The sequence below is a fragment of the Hippocampus zosterae genome, chromosome 8, assembly GCF_025434085.1.
Source record: "Hippocampus zosterae strain Florida chromosome 8, ASM2543408v3, whole genome shotgun sequence".
NCBI classification, from domain to species: domain Eukaryota; kingdom Metazoa; phylum Chordata; class Actinopteri; order Syngnathiformes; family Syngnathidae; genus Hippocampus; species Hippocampus zosterae.
Window position 1 is genome coordinate 7,250,575 of NC_067458.1, and position 17,521 is coordinate 7,268,095.

Here is a 17,521-nt window from a genome sequence, read left to right on the forward strand (position 1 = left end):
CCTCAAATTGTGGGGTGGCCAGAAAGTTATAGTCGGGGGGGCTATGGGCAGTACGTTACTACACCACTGCACAAGTGCAAGCCTCTGCCTCAGTTTCAGGTCTCACACGAAGTTAGGCGGTGATTTCCTATTTTTCAAACTCGGAGATTGACAGTACCGGGCTTGTATCGGGTTTATTTATTTTTTATTTCATTCATGTCTGCCTGTTGCTCATCATGTATCGCGCGTGTTTGCACGTGTGAGTCGTATGACATGAAAAAATGTGTCGCGGTTAGTTAGTTACTGCAGGCTGGAAAAAAAGTGTGGTTTTGCCATGATGATGCTGAACTGGTCGAACACAGGCAGTTGGCAACTTGAAAAGTAGATCTCGGGTGAAAAAAAGTTTAGACACCTTTATTTTTACTTTCATTTCCCTGAACGCATTCAAGTTTGGCAGCATTTTTCAGCAAAGCAGTCCTACCTTACTCAAGGAGACACTACTTGGATCACTTCATTCACTGCACCTGCACCAAGACAACATTAATCTTCGTCAGGTAACAATGACGCAATTACACGTGTGATGAAAAAAAATAACAGTAAAAATAACTAAAAATACACGAGAAATGATTTGCTCATGTTTTTCAAGCTCCAATTTTAACATTGAGTTACAGCCGTTGTCAGAAATTTAGCACAGTTCATGCCAGCTATTGGTCGTTGTTTTTATTCTTTGGCTTTTGACTCAGCATGAGACTCGGCACTGTTTTAATGTTATTCATCTACTGTTTCAACTATCTGTTTTTATATGTCTGGTGGTGACTTTATGTACAGCACTTTGGATGCGGCTGAGGTTGCTTTTAAAGCGCTCAGTTGAGTCATTGCCCTGTTTGGAAATGACCCTCAAACCAGAATGACTAATGAATGCATTTTATTTGAATACCTGAATGTAAAACGGCTCACGTTGCTTTTATTTTTAAGTACCGGTAGCCTGCATTCTATCAAGTGTATTACACATCAGGTTGAAAGAAGTGTTTTCCATTTTCAATGGACACTTTGTTTGAAGAGCCGCCTTTTTCAGTGGAAACAGAAACATAAATCCATCTCCCGATCGGCTTATCCTCATGAGGGTCACGCGCGTGTTGGAGCCTATCCCGACTGTCTTCGGGCAGAAGCCAGGGGACACCCTGAACTGCATGCCACCTAATCGCCCAAATTCACACTCAGTTGAATGCACTCAATGACTCTTGAGGAATATTGTTGTCCTTCTCGTCTGTCAAGCTGTGAATTATTATTGTTATTATTATATGTTTTTTTGGGGGGGTTTTTCTGTAAGGCTTCAGTGTTGGTGCTCAAGTTCTCCAAACAGTGATGGCCTCCCAAGAAGCTCTCATCGACTGGAATACTGACCTCTTTGACTGCTGTGAAAGCGCCAGTACTTGTAAGTCATGTGGTAGCGAAAACAGCATCAGACCACCAAGTCATACGACGGGTTTCTCGATGATGATATCTTCGGTTTTGTTTTTGCTCAGGCTGCTACGGTTACTGGTGCTGCCCTTGCTTAGCATGCACAGTCGCAGCAAGATATGGAGAGAACCGATGTCTCCCGTTGTATGACATCATCAGCCCTGCCGTGTGTGTCATTTGTGAGCTCCCTCTGTTTGCGCCGCCCGCCGTCTTGGCTCTGAGAGCAAACATGCGAGCCAAATACGGTATCAAGGTAAGGTGGCTGAAGCTGGAAGCCATTTGTGAAAAGTACAGATATTCCCAACTTTCAGATTCATTCTGTCCCTTTTTCCTAGGGCTCCCTCTGTAAGGACGTTGCCACGAGCTGTTTCTGCGCGTGGTGCAGCTGGTGTCAGATGCACCGTGAGCTGAAATACCGAAGAAAAAATCCAACTGTCATTAATGTCTTCAACCAAACTGTTGTCTCGCAGCCTCCACCTGTCGTGATCATGAACCCAAACCAACCACCTCCTTATGTTCCTCACTACTAGGACATATCATATGCAGCTATGATGAGAGGTAGACTTTTTTATCTGCGGTAAGTCTGGACTTGATCCGTGTTTCTTCTCACTTGTTTAATGATCATCATGACTTTGATTACACCAATTGATACTATAACAATCCCTGTCAGAGATTCATTTTCATATTTGACAACGCTTCCAACAAGGCGCATGCAGGAATAGTTGTTAGGGTTATATTGACAATGTTTTACATGGTGTATTCTGTTCTATTATTGTTTTTTTTTTGTTTCAAAATATGTTAAAGGTTCTGTAAAAAGTACTTTGTTGCGACTGCAGGTGTTGTGAAAGCACGACATAAATAAAGATGCATTGAATTGTAAAAAATACTAACGTGTCACTAAATAACCCGATCTTAGATACTGTCAGACATCAGGCCTGTATGACGGAATAAAGAACCAAATCATTAAAGGACCACAGCAATTGATCAGACTCAGAATCAGATTTATTGGCCAAGTATTTAAAACACAAGGAATTTACCTTCCCAGTCACACCCCATCCAAAGAAACAGAAACCAAAACAATGATCAACAAAGAGAGACAGAAGAGGAAGACCGGCGGTTTGCTGTTTTGCGCCCGGAGAACTTAAATGTTCAAGACAAACAAGAGGGCAGGGGAGGAAAACAAAGAAAGAGACCCTCGAAAGGGAACATGGCTTGAGCCTGAGGGAAGAAAAAACCTCACCACACCAAGTAATAACCTGGAGCAACACGTTTCTTAATTTAGTATAGTGTCAGTGTAACAATGACCACGCCTACGCTAAAGGTTTCTTTCTTGCTAGCCTGATGTTGCCTTACTTTGCATTTGACTGATTTCGACGAGACCTTTGGCTTGGACTCAGCCCGTGAAGTGCTGTCTGCACAGAACCGTATGAGGCGGTCCCTAATGTTCCATTCACTTGTGATTCATATTATTTTTTATGTAAATCTGGACTACCGGTAATTATAACAAATGAATTATAACTATCGCGCTAATATTTTTCAACAGCCAGGACAGTGGCCTGATCGCAGCCCAATGGAGTGCAGTATCGGTAGGCGACTGCTTGGCCGGAATTGACTTGAAGCAAACGTTAAAAATGTAACTGATTTCATTTACATTACTGCCGAACCATTGAAAAATGGGCTATCCTGAAAATAATGCTACGACAGTATTTCGAAAGAGCGAATGTTCTATATTTGGAAAATTAAAACTGAGTCGACTCCAGTCACACCCTGTTTGATTTCAAATCCCTTTCTAAAGCATGTCATGCTATAAATACTTCTTGATCCAGCTGCATACAGGTTGACGATGTAAGTGGTTGACCCCGTCATCCTGCTTGTGCTTTTAGTTGTAGATACTTTGCTCAAGCGAAAACACGTTAAAGAGCTATTTGCAGCTCCCTCCTGGCGATCATAATGTAGATCCTCAGTCAGCTACATAGTGTTAGCGGACACCGGGGGAGCACCCAAGGACTACATCAGTAGCCTGAGAGATTGTTCAAAAATTAAGTCGCCAGTGAAGGGACGTTGCAATTTCCTGGGATTGTTGTTGTAGACGTGACCCCAAAAATACAATTCGAAATGCACTTTCAGAAATGTGTTTCAAATTTGTCATTTTACCAGCAGGTTGAACCTTAATAATTATTGAGAAATCATTAACATGATCACTGTTACACATTGCGGAATATCATTATTAATCATATACAGGGTGGCCCACTTAAAAGTAGCCCGGATTTTTTTTTAAATTAAAATATTTTTTTAATTTTTTTCAAAACATGTATTTAATTACGTGAATGTTACAAGTGACCCAAGTCTTCCCAAAACCTGTTTTTATTACTTACTGGTTACAAGAGATGCTGGAAGTGTCCCCCATTGACATCTATACATTTTTGAGCACGGCACAGGATGTTGGCTGATACTGACTGCAGCTCTGCTAAGGTGATGCTTCGGATAGTGTTGGTGATGTTCTGTTTGAGTTCGTTCAGGGTATGAGGATTATTTGCGTACACCTTTTCTTTTAAATTCCCCCATAGATAAAAATCGCATGAGGTCAGGTCCGGAGACCGTGGTGGCCATAACCCCTTGCTCACAGTTCGCTCTTCCGTAAAGACTTCATGAATGGATGCCAGTGACATGTGGGACGTGTGACATGTTGCACCATCTTGTTGGAAGAAGGAGTACATTCTTTCTTGTGGTGTTAGTTGCTCGTAAAACTGTTCCAAGATGCCCAGATAAACATCGGTATTCACTGTTGATTCAAAGAAAAATGGGCCCACTATCCGTGTTCCTGAAACTGCACACCAAACACCGATTTTCTGGTCATGTAGTGGTTTTTCGCGTGTCATGTGGGGATTCACAGAAGACCAGTACCGCGTATTCTGGGAATTTACGTATCCTGATAAGTGAAACCATGCTTCGTCCGACATAAAGTATAGCAGTGGGTCCAAAAGTCCGTCTGCAATGGTAGTCAGCAACCATGTACAGTAATTAATGCGTTTAGCTTTATCGGGCTGCTTTAGTTCCTGAACACATGAAATTCGGTATGGTTTCAGTTTCAGAGAATTCAGTACACGCTGACATGTCGTTCGTGATACACCAACTTGCTGGGATAGTCTCCGAGTTGACTTGTGAGGGCTATTTGTAATTCGCTGCTGAACATCACTGACAACTTCGGGCGTCCGGACTAATTTAGGTCTCTGCTTCTTCACGTTTGCGAGAGAGCCAGTGTCTCGCCATTTCTTAACCAGGCTCTGAACACAACGTTTAGCCGGTGGTTTTGTTTGTGGGTACTCGCGAGTGAAGGCCTCTTGTGTTTTCTTAATTGATCCGGTTCGCACATAGCCTTCCACAATCACTATTCTCTGCTGCAAGGAAAACACCATTTTCTTGAGGTATGGTACGCACCCGGAGAAGGTAGGAGCACTACTGTTCGTGTATAATCTAAAACAAACAAAAATTGGCTCAGCGCCAACGTGTATAACCGGAGCAGTTTTGGAACACTTCCAGCATCTCTTGTAACCTGTAAGTAATAAAAACAGGTTTTGGAAAGACTTGGGTCACTTGTAACATTCACGTAATTAAATACATGTTTTGAAAAAAATTAAAAAAATATTTTAATTTAAAAAAAAATCCGGGCTACTTTTAAGTGGGCCACCCTTTACAATTCAGACAAATTTGAAACAATTTCAGGAGCGTGCATCAAAGTGTTCACCCTTTCAATCAGGATGGATGAAGTGATTCTCAGTTTCAAAAAGGTTGTTGATCCTGGCTGTACATTTGCTTGCTTTTGAACCGATTTCCACAAGAGAGTCAATTTTCTTTCGACGAATTGTCTTTGGGCTTGTGAGAACATTTTCTACTATACCGGAATTTCAGGTCTCCACATTATAACAAGGGATATTTCAAAAGAAAGGCGTCACACAGATTTTTTCAAACCTCTATTTTTACCTTAACCACCCGTACACACTTATTTCTTCCCACAACAATGCCAAACGCAGATGGTTGCTCAGTGAGCATCACAATGACATTCTCAGTCTCTCATCACACACAAGGCAAACTACCCAACGAACTTCACCACGCAGCTTTGGAAACGAGTTTGTTGCGTGTTGGGGAGACGCAGGGACTTAAATCCAGGAGGGAATGTCGATCCATGGCTAGACTTGCTATCCCTGTTGCCAGCGATGGTTAGTGTCTGAGTTTTACTGGTTGGTGCTTTCAACAGTCTCGCCCCCTTTACTGATTTATTGCTTTATTCTTGTATATATGATAGTTGCTCCATGTACAGCACTTTGTATACAGGGATGGCTGTTTTAAAGTGCTCTATAAATACAGTTGAGTTGTGTCGGTCACCAAACAAACAACAGAGAGACGGGGGGTGGCACTTGTCCTCAATGCTCATTAGACTCAACTCAAGATGCTGATTTTCGCTCTACTCTATTCTCTGTATTCGCTCCTGCACAGCTTACGCAAGTGGCTGCTGAATATTCAGTAGGAGGGCGGACTCAGTTTCATTGGTCCACTATGATGTGTTGGGTAATATTATTGGTCAGATGTGATGAGACCGTAGATAAATCCACTGGCGATTCGAAGCTTGTCAGTAAAAATTCATTCGCGGTTTATAATCCGGAAAATATGGTAATACAGTAATCCCTCGTTTATTGCTGGGGTTACATTCCAAAAAGAACCAATGATAAGTGAAATCCGTGAAGTAGGATTTAATTTTAAAAAAAGAAAAGTGAGAAGGACAAAATTTCAAATGTGCTGGATGTGACAATAAAGTTGTACTTGGTACTTGATAGTCAGCTTTATTTTTTACAGTTATTATACAATACCGATCTATGTATACAGTATATACAATGCAGAGGCGATTGCTCTAAGACTGCAAGGGAAGTTCAGCTTCCCCTAAAATGTCAAAAAGTACGTGATCAATTATATGTGTGTACGTTCAATTGTGTGGCCATGTCATTGACTAAATATGCGCTACAACGCACTCAACTTTTGTTCTGAATCAGCTTCTTATTACTGGTTACGAAGCGACTCTCTTCTCATTCATTTCCGCAGCTTCACTGTGCTTTAAACTGTGTGGACGCTGAGCGTCGACTGCGCGGATGCTGGGCGTCTAGAGAGTTCAGTGTAGGTTGTCACAATGTATTGAAACGAGACGAGTCATTGGATAAATGCTTATTTTGTCCCGCCCACGTTTATAGGCTGGCCAGGAAGCTCAGATTTTCTGCATGATGATTGGATGATCTGTCTGAGGCTGAATCTCTTTTTGATTGACAGCAAAATAAGCCAATCACCGATCTTACGGTCATTTTTTTGAAAAGGAATAGAGAGTAGAATTCATGTATAAATAAACGGACACATTTTATGATGTAGGCCGAAATTGAGCTTCCCCTTCTTCACAGAACAGCATCCACCACTGATACAATGAAAGCAAAGACCAAAACTTTGCAAAGGTAAATTTGACAAGTTGTACAGAGACGAAGTGCAGAGACTGTTCACGTTGGTCAGTCCCTTAGCCAATCAGGATGCAGAACACAATCCACTGTTTTCAAAAAAAGCATTGAAAAAACTACACTAAAAAAAATCCGTGAAACAGTGAAGCCGCGGAAGGTGAACCGTGTTAGAGCAAGGGATTCCTGTATACAAAGTACATACTGAATGGCAGCATTCTCACAATGCTCGTATTTTCTTTCCTGTTAAAAACTGTTTCCAGAATGATGAGCCATTCACCAAAATGATGAAGCTGGGCGTACCAACCTTGACAAAAAACCTGCAAGACAGAGAGTGCATTGTCAAGAGCTTTAAGGAAAGCAAATCGAAACAAGCTGTCAGATGAATTCTGGCAGCATGATATCCTCTTCGACTTTGAATTCTTTAAAACATGCACAAATTAATAAAGACAATTAAAATGAGAGTATATTCAACTTTTACAATATTTTTCATCTTGCACTAGCATTGCTGACATTTATGCTGCGGCTGATACTGGAGACAATTGAAAATTATTAGCTGTAAATGGAACCAAAAACTGTGCCGAGTTGCAGTAATACTTTGAAACAATCGATAAAATACAAAAATAAATATATATAAACATACGTCACTCTTCTGGGGCACCAAGCATTTTTCGAGCCTAAAATCCGTTCATTTTCTCAAATTGACAGTCCGCTTTATAATCTGGTGACCTTTATGTATTGTATGTATATGTATGTATGCCAAAATCTTTTAGTATGTCTTGTTGTCTGGTTAAGAGGCGATGAAGACCTCGCCTACGGAATGAGGAAAGCCTGATGAACATTATAATTACAGCATCACAAATTATGAATTTATTTCCTGCTGCAGGTCTTCGTCATGCACATGCGGAAGTCGTTTTCATTGGCATTGATTTATGGCCACACAGCCATTGAAATGCAGCTAAGACCTTAAGAGAAGTGCAATTAGGTAGGGATGGGAATTGATATTTGTGATGCCATTATTATTCTGTTTGTTTAACGATTAAAGTGTGTAACGATTTTCATTTGTTCGCAGTTTTTGCACATTAGTCGACGTCAGATTCCTACGTGATGCGTGAGACTGGCCAGGTGCATAGCTGTACGGCAAGTGAGGAGGGATGTATTACGCAGCGTTAGCAACTAAAGAGCCATTTGAACGGTTTTATACAAGATTCCATGGGAGCCACAAACTCTTTGGAAATCTGAATTGAATATAATTATTATTTGCCCTTTTCTTCTCAGTTCTGTAGCAGACAATTGTTGAACCGGGTCGAAGCAACTTGTCAGCCCATCCGCCATATAATATGTGGTTTTAATATTAGCCATACATTTGGCAAATATCGTAAAACGGAGCTCGGATAATGACATAAAATTACAGGAAATAATTCCGTATTAATCCTGTGAGTTTTTGCTTGATGATACTTCTCCAAGGCGGAAGCATCTTCTCAATTTGCTTCACTTAGCCACATCCAATACGACTGTGGAGTCAACATAGTCCAGAAGCCGTTTTTGTATGGATATGCAAGGTAAACGTTGTCTGTGATAATACCTGCTTGCAGTTGACGCAAAAGGCGCCATTGAAGATGGAATTGGCAGTGCTACGTGAGTATATGATGAAAAGTAAGTGCTGTCGGTCGAGTATTAATTGCCCCCACCTCCCCTCCATGCATTTCATGATTCCCCCTTAAGGCTGGGTTCTGGCGGACTGGTCCGTTGCCGTTAGCCTCTCTCCCACAGCATCATGGGAGGGAGGGCGGACTGGAGACGGAAGCGCTTGAAAAGGACAAGGAAAGCCGGGCACGGAGGATGGTACTATTATGAGTAAGGACGGAGGGACCCAGGTCGCGGACAGAGGACGGGGGATGGACCGGCAAAACAGGGTAGAGTGCTTATATCTGATGTGGCGCACATTGAAGAGAAAACCTGTAGTTGGGTTCTAAAAATAACTCTGACACCAGTGACGAACCGTTTCTGACAGTCGGTATCTTGTGAAAGCTGTCCTTCCCTTCTCAACTATTTGGACATAATTACCTTTTGTGTTGCAACACTTTCAAGAGTGAAGTTTCTGGGTCAACTTTGTAGAGCGCCTCCCTCTCCTTATCCTCAAAGAACAGCTACAGGACACAGTGAGAAAGTGGTTACTGATCAAATAAAACACAGTTGGAGCGTCACTCTTTAAGGGCTCAGTAGATTATTTGCAAGTATTAGAAAACAGCAATTGTCAAAGTGATGGCAAACGTGGAGTATACAATGACAATTACTTGTGTTTGTAACACCAATACAATCTGTCATTCTGTAACTTTACGAGATGGAAACTGCAGTCATTAAAACAAAATGTATTATGTAGTAATTTGTTTTGGACAAAGCTTGGTTGCTATTTATAAGTTATTTTACGGAAAATCTTTTTTGAAGCTCATTTAATGCCAAGCACATTTTTTGATGTTTTTAAATATACCGGCATTCAATCCGAGGTACGTCTTTATGTATTTTTAATTTTCTTTCACATGGTAGGGTAAAGAAATGTCTGGCACTGAATGAATTAAGAATTAGAGAACAAACCTGCAAATTTTGCAGGTGATATTTTCGGTCCACATCCCAAGGTGGGAGTTCTTCCCCAAACATGACAGCAAAGTGATCTAAAAAACTAATGCCAAAAAAAAAAAAAAAAAAAAAACATATTTGAGCATTGTCTTTTTTTTTTTTTATATACTGACTATTCTCAACATCGCGCCACGAGATGTACCTGTTGTTCTCACAGAAAGCAGAGATGAAATCACTCTGCTGATGCTCCGGATAGAGGAAGAGCACAGGCCAATGCAGGTTGTGCTGCTCATCCAGGAAGACCTGAGCTCCCGTGGCCTTGTGTGAGCTGAGACCATCCAGGCTCAGCTCGGCTATTGCAGTCAAAGACTCTTTGTCGTCATCCTCAGCATCTGAATCTGACTGACGAGGCTTCACAGACTGGAGGAGCTTGATTCCTCGCTCCTACAAGAAAAACATGATGCGACACACAAGATTGAGAGTAACCTTCATGCTCATCCCTGTTGAGGACAATTTTTTTGTCACAAAATATTTCATAATGTCTTTTTGTGACCTTTATCGCTGCCATAATAGCTTCTTTCTCGTTATTTAACTTCTTTTCGTTGACCTTGGCCTTTCGAGCATCTCTTTCTGCTGACCTCTGTGGTAAAGAACAAATCGAATCAAATCAATGCATGATTGAAATTGACACAAGCGAGGATAAGTGGGATGGAAAACTGATGGATGGCTGGACACTAATGTTTCTGGAAGAGTTTGTTTGTTTTGTTTATTGAACATAAAACATATACAGTAATAATTTGACAGAAAATAAGGTAGATAAAAAAAGTAAAAAGAAAGAAATCAGTCTTCATTCAACACAGTTATTATGTTCAAGGGAGTAGGATGAAGTAAAAAACGTATCTAGTCCGTTATGTGTTTATATCTACTAAATCATTTTTATATAAATCAGAAAAGAAAAAGTAAGAAGTCTCCATTAAGGCTCATACTTTACCCGTAACCGTGATATTTTTACAGCTTTTGGTTTGTATCGGGATTATATACATCCTCACCCTGGCACTCTTGTGTCAATTTTCTCTTGTATTCATAATGGATATTTCAATACCTTTCTCTATTTATCAACTTAGTTCTGATTTATCATTATATTTAATGTTTAGAATTTATCATTTTAACTCTGATTGATGTAGGTTGTTTGTACTCCATCCATCCATCCATCATCTACCGCTTATCCGGGGCCGGGTCGCGGGGGCAACAGCTTTAGCAGGGAAGCCCAGACTTCCCTCTCCCTAGCTACTTCTTCCAGCTCTCCCCGGGGGATTCCGAGGCGTTCCCAAGCCAGCTGGGTGACGTAGTCTCTCCAGCGTGTCCTGGGTCTTCCTCGGGGTCTCCTCCCGGTGGGACATGCCCGGAACACCTCACCAGGGAGGCGCTCAGGAGGCATCCGAATCAGATGCCCAAGCCACCTCATCTGGCTCCTCTCGATGTGGAGGAGAAGCGGCTCGACTCTGAGCCCCTCCCGGATGACCGAGCTCCTCACCTTATCTCTAAGGGAGAGCCCGGACACCCTGCGGAGAAAACTCATTTCGGCCGCTTGTATCCGGGATCTCGTTCTTTCGGTCACGACCCATAGCTCGTGGCCATAGATGAGGGTTGGGACGTAGATCGACCGGTAAATTGAGAGCTTCGCCCTTTGGCTCAGCTCCTTCTTTACCACGACAGACCGATACAACGTCCGCATCACAGCAGACGCTGCACCGATCCGCCTGTCGATCTCTCGCTCCCTCCTGCCCTCACTCGTGAACAAGACCCCAAGATACTTAAACTCCTCCACTTGGGGTAATATCTCCTCCCCGACCCGGAGGGGGCAATCCACCCTTTTCCGACTGAGGACCATGGTTTCAGATTTGGAGGTGCTGATTTTCATCCCAACCGCTTCACACTCGGCTGCGAAACGCTCCAGTGAGAGTTGTAGAGCCCCGTTTGAAGGAGCCAACAGCACCACATCATCTGCAAAAAGCAGGGATGTAATACTGAGGCCCCCAAAACAGACTCCCTCAACGCTTCGGCTGCGCCTAGAAATTCTGTCCATAAAGGTTATGAACAGAATCGGCGACAAAGGGCAGCCTTGGCGGAGTCCTACCCCCACTGGAAACGGTTCCGACTTACTGCCGGCAATGCGAACCAAACTCTGACATCGGTGGTATAGTGACCGAACAGCCCGTATCAGGGGGTTCGGTACGCCATACCCACGAAGCACCCCCCACAGAACTCCCCGAGGGACACGGTCAAACGCCTTCTCCAAGTCCACAAAACACATGTAGACTGGTTGGGCGAATTCCCACATACCCTCAAGGACCCTGCTAAGGGTGTAGAGCTGGTCCACTGTTCCACGGCCGGGACGAAAACCACATTGCTCCTCCTCAATCTGAGGCTCGACTTCCTGACGGACCCTCCTCTCCAGCACCCCTGAATAGACCTTACCAGGGAGGCTGAGGAGTGTGATCCCTCTGTAGTTGGAACACACCCTCCGGTCCCCCTTTTTAAAAAGAGGGACTACCACCCCGGTCTGCCAATCCAGAGGCACTCTCCCTGTTGACCACGCGATGTTGTAGAGGCGTGTCAACCAGGACAGCCCCACAACATCCAGAGCCTTGAGGAACTCCGGGCGGATCTCATCCACCCCTGGGGCCTTGCCACCGAGGAGCTTTTTAACCACATCGGTGACTTCAACCACAGAGATAGGAGAGCCCACCTCAGAGTCCCCAGGCTCTGCTTCCTCAAAGGAAGGCGTGTTGGTGGAGTTGAGGAGGTCTTCGAAGTACTCTGCCCACCGGTTCACAACGTCCCGAGTCGAAGTCAGCAGCGCCCCATCCCCACTGTACACAGTGTTAGTGGTGCACTGCTTCCCCCTCCTGAGACGTCGGATGGTGGACCAGAATTTCCTCGAAGCCGTCCGGAAGTCGGCTTCCATGGCCTCACCGAACTCTTCCCACGCTCTGGTTTTTGCCTCGGCGACCACCGAAGCCGCGGTCCGCTTGGCCAGTCGATACCCGTCAGCTGCCTCTGGGGTCCCACAGGCCATAAAGGCTCGATAGGACTCCTTCTTCAGCTTGACGGCATCCCTTACTGCTGGTGTCCACCAGCGAGTACGAGGATTGCCGCCACGACAGGCACCAACCACCTTACGGCCACAACTCAGATTGGCCGCCTCAACAATAGAGGCACGGAACATGGTCCACTCGGACTCAATGTCCCCCGTCTCCCCCGGAACATGGGAAAAGCTCTGTCGGAGGTGGGAGTTGAAACTCCTTCTGACAGGGGATTCCGCCAGACGCTCCCAACAAACCCTCACTATACGTTTGGGTCTGCCAGGACGGACCGGCATCTTCCCCCACCATCGGAGCCTACTCACCACCAGGTGGTGATCAGTTGACAGCTCCGCCCCTCTCTTCACCCGAGTGTCCAGAACATGCGGCCGCAAATCCGATGATACAACTACAAAGTCGATCATCGAACTGCGGCCTAGGGTGTCCTGGTTGTTTGTACTATTTTTTTAATTTGTTTTTGAACTCAGCAAGCGATTTACTCATTTTTAGGTACGTTTCGAGATTGTTCCACAGATTAACACCTTTGCTAGATACACTTCTTTGCTTGATGTTCTTGTTTTGAGTTTTTTGAATAAGTTGGAACCTCTTAATTCATAATTGCTTACTCGAATTTCAAAAAACCTCTGAATGTTTTGGCAGAGCAGGTTATTGTGTGCTTTGTACATTAATTGGGCGATTTTAAAGTCAACCAGGTCATAAAATTTCATCGTATTATATTTGATAAATAGTGGATTTGTGGGTTCCGTATATTTTGATCTATTAATAATTCGAATTGCTTTTTTTTGTAGTTTGAGAATAGGGAGTATGTTTGTTTTGCAGGCATTTCCCCATATTTCCACACAGTAGGTCATATATGGTAATAATAATGAAGTGTATAATGTGTACAAAGATCTCTTATTTAGCACTTCCTTGGTTTTGTAGAGGATCCCTACAGTCTTGGCTATTTTTCTTTTTATGTTATCGATATGTGGTTTCCAACATAGTTGTGAGTCTATTACTAATCCGAGAAACTTGGTTTCATACGCTCTTTCTATTTCAATTGAGTTTACCATAATTTTAGCTTGGTGTTTGATTGGTCTTGTGCCAAAAACAATTAACTTCGATTTTTTCAGGTTAAGTGACAATTTATTTCTGTCGAACCAGTTTTTTAATTTGTTTAATTCGTTTTCTACGGTTATCAGGAGCTGTTTCAGATTTATTCCAGAACAGTAGAAAGTTGTATCATCAGCAAATAGGACACATTTAAATAGTTTTGAGACCTTGCAGATATCATTTATATATAAGATGAATAGTTTTGGACCAAGCACTGACCCCTGAGGAACTCCGTGAGTGATTTTCAGTTGATTCGTTTTTTTATTGTTGAGTTGCACGTACTGATATCTGTTTTCTAAATAACTTTTTATCCATTTATAGGCTACACCTCTAATGCCATACCTTTCTAGTTTTTTCAATAATATGCTGTGATCTATTGTGTCAAAAGCTTTTTTTAGAGTGACGCTACCTTGTGTTTGTCTGCTGCTGTTCTTAGGTCCTGTAACTTCTTGTCTGTAGGATGAGCTTTAAGACCTTCTTCACACCACTGAATGGCTGTAGCAAAGTTACGCAATTCCATGCAACTCTGAGCACCTGAACACACACACACACGCACACAAAATCATATCTAATTATACATACAAATCACAATCTGGATAACCGCAATCTAGCTTGTAAAAAGGTTCAATTTGGTTATATTAAATGAAACTGATAACCATGTTTAGAATGACATTGAATGTAATCTACTTCAATAATGTCACTATTTGATACACAAAAGGCATTTGGGCTGGGCAAAAAAGTCAGCGGACCACATTTTCCGCCTCAAAATGATAATTAATATTGTTACAACAATATTTGCTATTAACATTGAATGAAAGTTTACTTTTAAGTGAGAATAGTGTTGATATAGTGTCCATAAGGGGGTCACCAACTCCAAACCTCGAGGGCCTCTATCCTGCATGTTTTGGATGAGATTCAAATGGTCAATCTTTATAATCTTTACAACGACCCTAATCATTTGAATCGGGTGTGTTGGAGAGAAGAAACACCTAAAACATGCAGGGTAGGGGCCCGAGGACCAGAATTGGTGACCCTCACTGTACATCAACTTCGGCAAATTAAATTTTTATTTGAAGATGCATGCTAATCACTGTCAAATATTTGACTGGGGGGGTGGGCTGTGTCTGAATTAAGGGTGTGGAAAATAATCGATATTAATCGATACATCGATGCGCACGTGCGCGATGCGAGTGCATCGGCTCATTCACTGGGTACGACGCGATTGACGGGTGAAATCGAGATTCATCACGATGCATTGGTGGGTATCGGTAAAATCCGATTCAAGCGCCGTTTTATTCATGTTAAACGTCACCTATCTGCCCTTTCCTTGGCGCAATGAATGCACCATCATTGTTTTGCGTTTTGTGTTGAATACGGACGGTAGCCGTGCGTCACATACAGTCCAGTACACAACTAGCAAAACACTATGGAAGTTCACGCAAGCAGCAGCGAGGAAACTACTGTATTTAATGCTTCCGCAACATTCAGATCTTATGTTTGGAAATACTACGGAAACACGGAAAGATTGATAAAAGCTCCGTAATTTGCAAAGAAAGTCGCACTACGAAGCCATACAACAGCAGCACCACAAATATGCAGACCACTTAAAACGATGGTACCAGATCACCGACAAGTTTCCCGCTCCCTCCCCCGCCCAGTTCCTCGTTGGACACCGGAGAAACTCTTGGCAAACCAGGTCAGGATCAGAAAAAAAAAATCGCCTCTTATTTTGGGGGTCCCCTTGCAGCTCACTGTGACCGCGCAAGGAAAAACTATATATGAATGACTCTTTTGGACATTTCATTTTGACACTCAGTGAGAGTGGTCTGTGTACGCTACAATACACACAGCAGCTTTGAGGCTGTGACAGCCACATTGTTTCAATTGTATTTTTTTTCCTGTCCTATGGAGATGGATATTTCATATAAGACACTCAGTGAGTAGTCTGTTTGTGTTTACACTACAGCAACAGCTGTGAGTCTCAGGTGCCAAATTGTTTACATTTTCTTTGCACAAAACCCAATTGCGAAAGGGCTTAACTAAGTTGTTTTACACGTTCTACTGTTTATAAGGAATAAAGTGGTCTACTTTTTGCAATACCATACTGAATTCCATCTTTTTTTAAACTTTTTTTCTTTGCGTATTTGCATCACATTTAATTGCACACACAATATCACAACAAATTGCACTGTATCGTATCGGATCGCATTGATTTGAACTAAATGTGTATCGCGTCGTATCACATCGTGAAGACGGTGAAACGTATCGCATCGTGTCGCCAGAAAATTCCATGTATCGTTTAAGTATCGCATCGCTGGTAGTGCATCGAGATGTGTATCGAATCGTCCTCAGTGCTGAGATTCACATCCCTAGTCTGTATGTGCACGGGAGCAACCCTACAAGGCATGCGATACAATTATGCCACCTTCCTAATTAGTGAACAACATACCTCGAATCAACGCTTTAAGATGGCCTGGTGTGATCTTTTTTGCAGTTGCAGCATCATTCAGTGAAGATCGCATGTTGCCTGCAGGTCAACAGATGACATCCAAAAAGGTAATCATTCAGAAAGAATTTGATTTCTTTGTGGTGTTTAAAGGAGAATGTTGTACCGAGATGAAAGTGCGCTGCTGCTCGATTGGTGAGAAGAACAGTATCCAGGTCTTGGTCACCACACTTATTTTTCAAAGCTGCTGTGTATGCCACTATGGCTTTTTGGTAGTTCTTCTCCTTGAAGAATGCATTTCCCTCATCCTTTAAACTTTGTGCTTTTTCTGGAGAATGAGATAAATGACCAGTATTGCTTAATTAATGTTGGACAGATAAGACGTTGCCATATTACCGCCCATATTAATAAAGAGATAGCATTTGCGGTACGCCTACCTGCTGGGGTCCTGTCTTCATCGTGGATGATTGCCTGGATATGAGCTAGCTCTGGATATTCTTTGGGGTCGATCTCATCAGGTACAGTTTTCATAAACATGGGTATTTTATCAAATTCCTAAATAAGACCAGAGCAAAGAGACGTACAGAACTTCATTTTCTTTACAAATGTGTAAACATGGAGCTGGTTGTTCATATATTTTAGAAATGAATGTGCATGTCACTCAGAGAAGACAATGTGAAGGAGGCATCACAGAAATCATTTTTATCAATTTGTCTTTCTCTCTCTGTGTCTCACACACACACAGTAATTATTAACTACAGTTCGATGCCATAAATACATGTGTGACAAACAGCATTGTTTCGACGTGCATTAAAAACAGATCAACATAACACAAAATCGCTGCCATGTTTACAAGCAAACAATTGCTCTACAAGCTCGATATTTTGACCCATACAAACAGAAAACTACCATAAAATGGTGACTATGCCCCACTCCCCCTTGTCAGCAAAGCTGCACAATACATTTTTAGAGCTTCAATAAGTTTTTACCTCTTCCCAATTTTCTTCGTTGAAGGCATTTTTGTATTTGTGGCGCTTGAACGCTTCCGCGAAAACGTCATCGTCGCTGTCATTTTGTATAGCGGGAGGGGCCATGAATCGTCAAGGTTATTGTGGTGAGCCGTTTTCCCCAGGTCAAAACTTCTTCACACTCAAATTAAGAGAAATGATAGTCGACTGTTGGACTGCACGTGAAACGATGGCACGACTGGCTAAATTGTCCGTGTGGAAACAGCCTTGAGCCATAAGTTCCGCCGCAAAGTAGATATCCGAACAAACACACAAGAGCAGACACACGAGCAACTTCTCATTCACGCGTTATTGAAATAAATACGGTGGTAAGCCTTCTAATAAGGAAGCAAAAGGCCAATTGCA

General features: G+C 42.6%; 2 protein-coding genes and 1 long non-coding RNA gene across 4 annotated transcripts; 2 read left to right on the forward strand and 1 right to left on the reverse strand.

Moving 5' to 3' along the window:
• Window positions 1-375: 375 nt before the first annotated feature.
• Window positions 376-2,312, forward strand: LOC127605727 (cornifelin homolog B-like). Of its 2 annotated transcripts, none has more exons than XM_052073513.1 (4): window positions 376-533; window positions 1,310-1,414; window positions 1,506-1,693; window positions 1,776-2,312. In XM_052073513.1, the coding sequence occupies exons 2-4, from the start codon at window positions 1,345-1,347 to the stop codon at window positions 1,968-1,970; spliced, it is 453 nt and encodes a 150-aa protein (XP_051929473.1). In that variant the 5' UTR covers window positions 376-533; window positions 1,310-1,344; the 3' UTR covers window positions 1,971-2,312. The 2 variants fall into 2 exon arrangements, with proteins under 2 accessions (XP_051929473.1, XP_051929474.1); XM_052073514.1 differs by having other exon boundaries at window positions 533-554.
• Window positions 2,313-6,808: 4,496 nt separating this feature from the next.
• Window positions 6,809-17,453, reverse strand: ttc4 (tetratricopeptide repeat domain 4). The gene is made up of 10 exons (XM_052073465.1): window positions 17,138-17,453; window positions 16,586-16,703; window positions 16,315-16,476; window positions 16,152-16,229; window positions 14,112-14,236; window positions 10,060-10,146; window positions 9,709-9,950; window positions 9,525-9,609; window positions 8,997-9,079; window positions 6,809-7,249 (listed from the first exon to the last, which is right to left on the reverse strand). Exons 1-10 carry the CDS (start codon window positions 17,240-17,242, stop codon window positions 7,150-7,152), a joined length of 1,185 nt encoding a protein of 394 aa, XP_051929425.1. The 5' UTR covers window positions 17,243-17,453; the 3' UTR covers window positions 6,809-7,149.
• LOC127605764 (uncharacterized) lies at window positions 14,643-16,441 on the forward strand. Its single transcript, XR_007963660.1, has 2 exons — window positions 14,643-14,824; window positions 16,076-16,441. It is a non-coding gene; the product is annotated as an uncharacterized LOC127605764 (long non-coding RNA).
• Window positions 17,454-17,521: the final 68 nt, after the last annotated feature.

Bases quoted from the DNA above. Each gene is read 5' to 3' on its own strand.
- LOC127605727 (XM_052073513.1), top strand. From the start codon at position 1,345: ATGGCCTCCCAAGAAGCTCTCATCGACTGGAATACTGACCTCTTTGAC. The intron at 1,415-1,505 runs GTAAGTCATGTG...GTTTTTGCTCAG, and splicing joins CTGTGAAAGCGCCAGTACTT to GCTGCTACGGTTACTGGTGC. The intron at 1,694-1,775 runs GTAAGGTGGCTG...CCTTTTTCCTAG, and splicing joins GAGCCAAATACGGTATCAAG to GGCTCCCTCTGTAAGGACGT.
- ttc4 (XM_052073465.1), bottom strand. From the start codon at position 17,242: ATGGCCCCTCCCGCTATACAAAATGACAGCGACGATGACGTTTTCGCG. The intron at 9,951-10,059 runs GTCACAAAAAGA...TTTTTCTTGTAG, and splicing joins CTATTATGGCAGCGATAAAG to GAGCGAGGAATCAAGCTCCT. The intron at 9,080-9,524 runs GTTTGTTCTCTA...TGTGTCCTGTAG, and splicing joins ATCACCTGCAAAATTTGCAG to CTGTTCTTTGAGGATAAGGA.